Here is a 10,824-nt window from a genome sequence, read left to right as displayed (position 1 = left end):
GGTACATGTACTGTTGTGCATTAAATCTTAAATAAAATAGGAATGGAACTGTATTATATAATTATATAATCTCAATGCAAGTACATGTATTTTAAACCTAAGATGAAATGAAACTGCTTATCATAGTTCATACAAACAACAGGTTGTATGACAGACAGCAGTTGCCTTACTACAACTTTTGGTTACAAATTTTTTCTCTCAAATATGACGTTTTAACTACAATGTAGTACATTATACTTTAACAATTTATTCACATCATACACTTCATGTTAAGACTAAGACTATAATATATTTGAACATACACTTAACATATAATGAGGAAAAAATACGTATATAGAGGATATTAAATGAGTGTAAGTTAAATACTGGATTTATTGAACGGGTTGAATTCAACTCTGGCGAGCAAAATATTATTTTATTCAACAAGTTCAATAAATTCAGTAATGGACCTACACGAATATAATATTCTATTTATCACATACCCAAAATAAAGATTGTTTAAAGTTGTTTAAAGTGAAAAAGAATCATTTTTTTCATTGACGGGCCTAGAATGTAACTCTAACATTTAGCATGTCATTTCACTATGTTTATAACAAAAATGACATCAAGTCAAAAAATATGCACGGCCGTGCAATACCATCTTTACGGAGACACAAAAGCTTTCATACTCGGGGGTTTGCTTCAACTTTTTCAAACTTTTCTTCAAATGTAGCACTGATCACCTCTTGTGTTCACTGTCCAATCATGCATAACATGAATACCATTCTTAGGCTAATGCACACCTAATATTCCCATGTGACTGCCTTGGAAGGGGGCTTATACAAACAAGTATGACACACATCAGCTGTAGCTATTTCATGTTTCAGCTCATCGGAGGTCTTTAAGTCTGTACACTTATACACTAATTTTGCTAGTTTTAAAGCACATGCATGATTACTATCGTCACACCTCTTTTGATTGACCCATGACCTATGCCTCAAATTGTGTGTGGCTTTTGAGCTGAAACATCATCATCATCGTTGTCTTCAGATGTACAAAATTTATCTTTCATTCTCATCGTGGATCTATACATCTCACATCATGGCCGGTGTTGGAGCCGGAACACTCATCAATGGGGAATCTAGACGTTCTGCTTGAGCTGTAGGACTTGGCTGATATGATTCAATCTTATCCACTAGGGCATTGTACGTGGTATTAATTATATCACTATGCTAAAATAAAAATAATTTTTTTTTAAGCTATTTAAAATCAAACTGAAAAAAAACTAACGCTGTGTTAACTAGATAAATATTATATATGTCCCCAACCTTCAGTTTTGTCATTTAATAATGCAGCTTAAATTACTTGTGTAATGTTTGGTAACTTTTCTTCATTTTCTCAGGGAGCAGAGTATATGATGCCTGAATTTCAGCCAAGCAAAGGGCTATAACTCCTGTGTTTACTTATGAAATAAAATAAACAAGATTGCATTTGAGAAAAATGCAATGCCACCGCATTATAAGCTCTATGCCTTGTACCTTCAGACAAAAATATTTTTTATTTTTTTACTATATGTACATAATGAAAATCAATGACCCCCGGGGCGGAACCAATTTTGACCCCAGGGCAATAATTTGAACAATCTTGGTAAAGGTTCACTTTGCAAAGTCTCAAGCCATATATTTAACCTCTAGCCTTTGTCAATTCAGAGAAGAAGATTTTTCAATTCAGAGAAGAAGATTTTTCAGATTTTTCAAGTTTTTACTTTATCGTATAAGGAAAACTATCGCCTCTGGGGCAGGGTAATTTTAACACTAGGGGCATAATTAAAACAACTTTAGTAGAGGACCCATAGATGATATTATATACCAAATATCAAAGCTCTAAGCCTTGTACCTTCAGACAAGAAGATTTTTTAATTTTTTACTATATGTACACAGTGAAAATCAATGACCCCTGGGGGTGGGGCCAATTTTGACCCCAGGGCTATAATTTGTACAATCTTACTAGAGGTTCACTACATAATGTTTCATGCAAAATATCTTAACTTTAGCCTTTGTAAATTTAGAGAAGATGATTTTTTAAGTTTTTACTATATACATATAAGGAAAACCTATTGCCCCCGGGGCGGGGCTAATTTTGACACTAGAGGCAAAATTTGAACAACTTTGGTAGAGTACCTATAGATGATATTATTTAACAAATATCAAAGCTCTTAGCCTTGTACCTTCAGACAATAAGATTTTTTGACTTTTTACTATATGTATATATTGAAAATTAATGACCCCAGGACGGGGGCAATTTTGATCCCAGGGCTATAATTTGAACAATCTTTCTAGAAGTCCACTTCACAATGTTTCATGCAAAACATCTAACCTCCAGCATTTGTCAATTGCTTGAAGAAACTTTTTTAAAGTTTTTACTATAAGTTTTTACTATATACATTTAAGGAAAACCAATGACCCCCAGGGCGGGGCCGATTTTGACCCCAGGGCTATAATTTGAACAATCTGGGTACAGGTCTACCAGACAATGCCTTATGCAAAATATCTAAGCTCTTGGCCTTTTGGGTCTTTACAAGAAGGTATTTTAAGTTTTTACTATATGAACATATAGTGAAAATCAATGACCCCCGGGGTGGGCCGATTTTGACCCCCAGGGCTATAATTTGAACAATCTTGGTAAGGGTCTACCAGACAATGCCTTATGCAAAATATCTAAGCTCTAGGCCTTTTGGGTCTTTACAAGAAGGTATTTTAGGTTTTTACTACATGTACATATAGTGAAAATCAATGACCCCCGGGGCGTGGCCGATTTTGACCCCAGGGCTAATATTTGAACAATTTTGGTAGAGGTCTACCAGACAATGCGTTATGCAAAATATCTAAGCTCTAGGCCTTTTGGGTCTTTACAAGAAGATTTTTTAAATTTATTCTTATAATTCATTTTGGTTGCCATGGCAACCAGATTTCTGCATGGAATGAAATTCTTTGAACAACTTTGGAAGCCCTTCACCCAAGGATCAATCCTGACAAGTTTGGTTGAAATTGGACTAGTGGTTTTTCACAAGAAGATTTTTTAAGTTCACTATATAATCTATATAACACACACACACACACACACACACAAACAAACACACACACAGGTGAATCGCTATATGCCACCGCATCGCAGATGCTGCGGTGGCATAAAAACACAATAAAACAAAAACACATGTCAGCAAAGCTTCATCCAAACAATAGTATGTTTAATGTTTCATAACATTTTGTTGTACAAAAAGAAGTGAATGATTCAGAGTCTCAGGACATAGATACTGAAAGTGTAAATCAAAACACTTAAATTTAAGCAAAACAGCTCCCATAATTTGCTTTACAGCATATAAGTTAGATAAGATTAATGCTAATTGGAAAAAAGAAAATATTTTCAAAAGCACACATTTATAGATTACAAAATCTCAGCACTATGTCCATCATTGGTCATTGTTTTATTTGTTGGATTTTAAGTAATATCAACAGTCACTGTAAAAGGTCATATGGCGACTTTCCAACTTTACTGGTGGAGAAAAACACCATGTGACCCTTCAATGCATTATGTCAGGCCCAGGCAAGCACCTGACTTCCATAAGTAGCTGAATAGCTCAAATATGAAAAAAATACAAAGTCACTAATGAGATTCTAATCCTTGCCCCACACTGCTGTGGGTCCGAATCTTTTATGACCTCCTCAGTGATTGTGTGTGACAGTCACTTAAAATCCAACAAATCATCTTGAGGACAAAGTTCTGCATTGAGCTACTAAACAAAACATTTCTGAATTTACCCCTTGATTTGGTTTTAAGGCTTCCATCAAAACAGTCAGCTTTTCTTGCGGGATTCTCGGGTGGACGTAATAAACAAGGCGTAACATGTGACGCAACACATTATGTTTGGACATACCACTCTGAAAACAACAATAAAATCAAAATTACCTAATGATAAATCTATATCTTAACTTGACAAATTGATGCCTTTTAAGCATAGTAAAGAAAATTTAACAAATCTGCATGTCTGGTAGAATATAATACAAATAAAATAAATGAGGCAAATCTTAGTGCTCCAGCTAATGACTCTTCAGAATGAGGTAAACAAATTAGCCTCAAATGAGTAAAAAAATTTCTTCAAATTGATAACATGGTTGATTCTAAATAACAGTATCATTAAAGCAGGTACAGGTAGCCGATTGAGCTTGGACACATTTTCAAAATTGATTGTACATAATACATGTATATTAGAAAATACAGATAGTCTTAAAGTGGTGTACAATTTGTACATTAAAAATTACAAGTTTTGTTAAATACAAAATGCTAAATACAGAATTGAGTTTGTATTTTCAAAAAATAATTATTATGTTAAACGCTAGTATGACCTCTAAAGAGCAACCACCCTTTGGGAGACTAATATTTTGATTGATTCTGAGAGGTATTGCTGTAAGATAGGTTAACTTTATTGTGAAATCAAACTTTAGGAAGAATTGATACTGTTGTTGTTAAGAGGTAATTTCTCTTTAAAGGGGCCGGCCATTATGCAGAGGTATTACTATTGATTATATGAAGCTTTGGAGTAACATGAAATTTCCATCAAGATTCTTGATATTGACAATTTGAACTAGCAAAAACATGGTTTACATTAATATGGACATTAATTATGCCACACTTTATCACATTTACATGTGTTAGTTTCTGTTTGGGATTTAAGTCAAAGAGACATATCTAGGGTCATGTGGCAACTTTCCAGCTTTATTGGCAGAGGAAGACTGAAAGTGCTCCTCTATGAATAACTGTAGTCACAGGCAGACACACCAGTTGTACCAACCAATCTCCTGTAAGTTAAACCAATCTCCTGTAAGTTAAACCAATCTCCTGTAAGTTAAACCAATCTCCTGTAAGGTAGCTAGAGAGCTTTTTCATATGTAAGAATGCATAGTCATGAAATTCAATTTGAGTCTATAATAACTATCTTAAAAACTGTTTTTAGCAGCCCTGACATATCTTGAACAAATTCTTCAGTGGTGTTTACCCTGCTGTTTGAATTTAGGTTAAAATATTTCTGCGAATGACCTGAGTGGGTCATATCATTTTTATTGTTTTTCCAAGATAGATTCCAAGACTTCTTGAAAATGTACCAACCTTAAAATGAATATATGTTGATACATGCATTCATAGCTAAAATAAATTTAAAGTATCCTTTCCCCTTTCATTTATCATTGGCTAAAAACAGCTTAACTGATTGAATATTGGTTGTTCCATGATAATGTAAAACATGCTTAATTTGCAAAATGGACTTGTCCTGTTTAGAATTCAGAACTGTGAATATAAGTAGACTTGTCCAGTTTAGAATTAAGAACTGTCCACTGTGAATATGAGGGATATTGGTATAAGAATTTCCTACCAGACAAGAGATACTCACCTTAAAGAATTGGTTGAAAACCACCTCATGGAAGTCATCATTGGTAAACTCTTCAGCCATGGAGATAAGATAAGATACAAGGGAATGAAGGAAGGTGTCATCAAAATGGCGCTCACTCTGACAAATTGTCAGACACGGCAGCATCTGACAAATGGCAACCTTGTCACGATTTTTACAAACCTGGAATGGTACAATTTTCAAAAAGGATAAATACCCCAAATATGTGGATAAGTAAACAAATGTCAAATATGGTCAATATACAAAATTGTAAACAAGAGCACTGCACATGTGATGTTAATGTCCTTGTCCATTTAGAATAAAAAAAGTACTTTTGACAAAAATTTAAAAGGGGGCATAAGTCCGTAAGTCCTCAAATATAGTTTTCAGAATTATGCCCCTTGTCTTTCAACTAACTCTAGTCATAATAAGCAAGGATTCAAAGTTTCATATTGATACCCTTTAAAATTATATGAGCAATGGGCTCATTTGAGTCTGCATAGCTACAACAAAGGCAATAATTAAGCAGTAATAATAATAGCTTGACTATTTCATCATAACAGACGAGCTAAAAAGTAACCTATTTGCACTCGTGAAAATATTTAACAATTTTTACTTCTTAAAGGCCCATTATGCCCCAGAAATACTTCTATATTATTTTTCAAAAACATTTTATTTTTGTTTTTTTGTTATAGTTTCCAAAAAGTTACTAATTAAGCCAATTACCTGAAGCATCTTTTGCTCCTGTTGCTTTTTGGCAGTAAGTATACATTGTAGTTATAGTGTTTTATTATTTTGTATGGAAGTTACATGTAAAATACTTCTTTGTTTACATTTTGATTCTTTTAGGACAAATAATTTCACATTTAACGTTACTTTCATCAGGCAAAAAACGTCTATAATATAATAAAGGCATAATGTGCCTTTAATGAAAATTGTTTCATATGTATTTAAAGCAAACAAATATTCTCTACTTATCAAGCCTAAAGGATCAGTGCCCACAAGAATTACACATTTAAACAATAACTGTATTAGTTATTCAAGGAGGGAGAATTTTTGATCATTAAAAATAATAAAATCAAACAAAACATAATTATTATACAATATTGATGTATTAGCAATATTTTTCTGTTGATCAATGATTTATACACATTTGAAACAAATCAATAACTTTGTCTAATTTATCACATGTCTAGAAATTATGAAAAATTTACCTAAAACATATTCAGAATCAGGTGGCTATGTCTAAAACAATGCTGTTGCTACAGTATGTATTATAGACATATTGTACAGCAGTGGTGACAAAAATGGTCGGAAAAAAACACGAATAATTATAATTGTGCATGTATTAACATGACATTAATTATAATGAAGTCATTTTTAAATTGGTAAAAAATAGAATTGATCAGTAACTGTAAGTAATTATCAACATATCGGTGTATCAACAATTTTTCTCATCCAATATCGATATATCATTGAAATGCTTTACCCAGAATTAATGAAAGCGCTTAAAGATATTAACTTTATTATATAACTGTATCTTTAGATCATTACAGAGACATTATGTTACCTGTAAAGTATAATATAGAGCCATCATGGCAGCTACTTCACTCTCTTTTATAAAGATGAGAAACAGTTGTGAAGGTGGGCGTTGCACTGGCTGTGCTTCATCAGAGAGACGGGCAACCACTGGACGTATCTGATCATCAACTACGGTACCAGCAAGGGTTGGCAGAAACTTTGTTATCAGAACTGGTTCCTGATTTAAAAAAAAAATCAATTTTATTTAATACATGACTATAAGCCTCTTTGTTATGTTTCAAAATCTATATAACAGAAACATTCAGTTGTTGCTTAGAAACAGATTTTTTTTTCAAATTTACCGCACTAGTGGGATTTGTACCCAAAGCAGTGGCGGGAAAGTAAATACAAGATAGCTACCTTAAACACTTGGGCACAACTAAAGATCATATTACTCTTTATTCTGTATAGTACTACAGAGTAGTCAGTTTATTTTGCTTCAGTTGTGTGTTATAAACTGTAAATTTAAAAAAACGAAAAATTTAGAAAAAAAAATGACTGAAATTTTTTTATCTGACTTCCCCCGTACTGCCAACTACCAATTTTTTTTCATCTTAAAAGTATTTCTATATAAATGGAAGAGAAATAACAGTTTTTTCTTTAAAGCGTATAAAGCTATAACACAGCTGCCTACAGTTTACAAAATTTTTACATTTGAGCAATATGGCATAGGCACAAAATTATTGCTTAACCGTTAAAAATATACAATAAAATATCAGCATTATAATTATATTATTCCAGAACATTATTTTCATGTGTCTTAAATAACAGAAACACAGTACTATGTTACAACTCTTTCAGGAATCGACCATAAAAATTATGGAAACAGCATGATTACACAATTTTTTAATTTTTTATAAATGAGCCGCGTCACGACAAACCAACATAATGGGTTTGCGACCAGCATGGATCCAGACCAGCCTGCGCATCCGCTCAGTCTGATCAGGATCCATGCTGTTCGCTATTAGTTTCTCTACTTGTAATAGGGTTGGTAAGCGAACAGCATGGATCCTGATCAGAATGCGCAGGCTGGTCTGGATCCATGCTGGTCACAAACCCATTATGTTGGTTTTGTCATGGCACGGCTCATTTTAGCTTTATACCAGTTTTGGTTCTTTGAAAACCTGACTGTCTATCATATCCCAGGCACCAAGACCCAAACCAAGCATTCGTAGCAATAGGATAATGTCTGTACTTTCCTGCAATGTATGAATTTCAATTTATTCAAATTTATTAAATGCCTGAACATAACTTAAGTTACTAAGTCTGTATTCAATCAAATAGTTGCTATACAACTGAAAGATGTGACTCTGTTCATAAAACCCAAATACATGTTTTATAACACATGGCCAATTTTTACAAAAATATTATTGCACAGAATAATAAACTAAACTAAATAAAACAAGCAGATACAAGTTAGATTATTCAATTTATTGAAATATTACAATTCAAAAGAATCGAATGAAATTTCATCAATATCAGTCGAGTTGTACTTCTTTTGTGGTAAATAGGACAAATTTTACTATTTGAAATTTATAATCTATCACTTTATTGTTTAGAAAGTGCTATTTGGGGAAAATTATTTCATAACAAAACCCTCTAAAATAACCAAAAAAATTATGTGGACAATGTGTTCAATGCAACCTTTAGCTATTACTTACTCTTGGTAAAACATCGTTGTTAATACACTGTTGGAGAGCTTTCATAATGGAGAGAGCCACTGTGTTGAGGGCATATGGATCACAAAGAATCATTGACAAATCACTGAAAAACAAAAACAATTTTTTTTTCATTTTCAGCAGGCACTGTGTAATAGTTTGCTAACTAATTTTTGACTGGGTAAGTATGTACATTTATCCCACCTACATGTAACTAAAGGTGTACAGGTAAGAAATCCAGGTAATCCTCAAATGCATCAGTGCTATACACTAGGCATAGAAAAGAACAATGGGGTCTATTCAATAAGAGCTAGAGACTAGTTCCAGGATTCCTTTATAGCTGTCTCTGAAGTGACTAGACCAAGTCTAGAGTCATGTCTACGTCCCCGCAAGTGATAAAATTGACATTAATGGAAGATAGATATACATTTTGGCCATTTAATACGGAAGTGGCTAGCAGTATGGGTCCGTACGGCTAAGCAAAAGTTCTAGCATTACGGGAGTCACATACAGCTAGCCAGGGAACACTATATTCACAGTATTTTCGAGCTGTATGGCACTTTAAAAATTACATGAAAGTCAAAAATGAATATGTAATTGAGGATTTTAACCAAGAAACAGCAAAGAATGTCTTTGTATGTTTACTTTTTTAAGATGAATGGCCATGTTGGCTAAAGAAAGTTTGAATATCGTACATTGTCATCTCAAGATGGCGAGAAAAAAAGAGCATTTTGTTGCAGTTGAATAACATTGATTGAAAAAAATTACAGATAATTATTATAATAATAATTTTTTGTTTCAATAAGTTAATTTTCAACACCTTTAAAAATGAAAAGAAGCACAAAAATAATTGTTGTAAGATTCTGATAATTGTATCAATTACTGACAGTAGAAGTTTGTTCATCATTAAGAAAAGTTTGCATGTTTCGTGAAATGCATTCTAAAATTCTATTGTCAGTCCCTGTACAAGCTTTTGGCTAGCCGTACGGGCAACTTCCAACTAATAATCTATAATAAATATAAGATACTGACAATGAATAATTGCAGTATTTGTTTTAGTAAAATACCCTCTAGTAAAATATTAAATATTTTAATAATAAAGATATAATTAAAAGTAGTGCTAAATACATTGTACCTTTATAGAAAATACAACGGTGGATCAAATTTGTATAAAAATTTTACCCAAGAACAAACTCCTGTCCCCTTTTTATCCCATCCAAGAAACCTTGTAACTCTCTTGCGCGTTTGGAGTCAACAAATTTTTCTCTTATACATGCATCAACACACCACGTAAACTTATGACATGGATCAACTGCACAAATGTCATTCACTTCTTGATCATGCAAAGACATTAAAAGCTCTGCCCTTAGTGTACAGTAATGCATATTCCTTGTCCGTAAGAACAGAGTTCTGAGGAACTGTAACACCATATCATAAAGCCTAACGCTTTTCCCAACCATATGTGTAAGCTTCTGAACGACTTCACCTTGGCGTCTTGCTTTTGGAGACATTAAGAAAAATGTTGATAATGAATTCTCATGACTAAACAAAGTGTTTTCCTTTTCCCTGATATACTGAGAGAGCAATGGTGAAACCTCGTCTCCAAACAGCGCCTGATTTTCTTCCCAAATCTGTCTCTTCACTTCTGTTGCAGCTTCTTTATACAATTCTTTATCATCAAGGATCTCTTTCAGATAAACATCTTTAATCTTAGGTAAAGTTTTCAACATGTTCATTATAACAGGCCTTAGTGATGCCACTCTTATCACACAAAAACTCTTCTCTAACATGGTCTCAATCTTTTGAAAACGTTCTTTATCATCTCCATTAACCACTTCGTTTATTTTCTGTATCAGTTTTTCCCGAACTTCCTCCAGTACTGATTGGTGAAATTCACATCTTTTGACACCATGAAGATCTAAAAATGGGAGAGCAGGTTTTAGAGACGGTAGGAGTACGCCATTCTCCTGCTGGAACTCTTCAATGGCAGCCAGTGGATCCGAGCAGTTTGTGAGGGCTTCGCGGAGATGGTCCCCACCAGGGATTCCAAGAGGTTCGAGACCTGACATTTATTCGTATATTTAAACTATTAGTAAGTGAAACAATTTTTTTTTTTTCGAACAAAGTGCTTCTTCCTCCAAATTGAAGAGTTTATGTGATTCACAA

At 33.4% G+C, this 10,824-nt stretch overlaps 1 protein-coding gene across 1 annotated transcript; it reads right to left on the bottom strand.

The window, feature by feature from the left end:
• Positions 1-919: 919 nt before the first annotated feature.
• LOC132750882 (negative elongation factor B-like) lies at positions 920-10,824 on the bottom strand. Its single transcript, XM_060740946.1, has 7 exons — positions 9,841-10,824; positions 8,662-8,764; positions 8,104-8,199; positions 6,990-7,178; positions 5,423-5,602; positions 3,798-3,917; positions 920-1,211 (listed from the first exon to the last, which is right to left on the bottom strand). Exons 1-7 carry the CDS (start codon positions 10,725-10,727, stop codon positions 1,074-1,076), a joined length of 1,713 nt encoding a protein of 570 aa, XP_060596929.1. The 5' UTR covers positions 10,728-10,824; the 3' UTR covers positions 920-1,073.

Source organism: Ruditapes philippinarum, unplaced genomic scaffold, assembly GCF_026571515.1.
Source record: "Ruditapes philippinarum isolate M1 unplaced genomic scaffold, ASM2657151v2 ctg1086_1_1_1_1, whole genome shotgun sequence".
NCBI classification, from domain to species: domain Eukaryota; kingdom Metazoa; phylum Mollusca; class Bivalvia; order Venerida; family Veneridae; genus Ruditapes; species Ruditapes philippinarum.
Note: the sequence above shows the minus strand (reverse complement) of the source record. Positions and strands in the feature narration are given on the sequence as shown.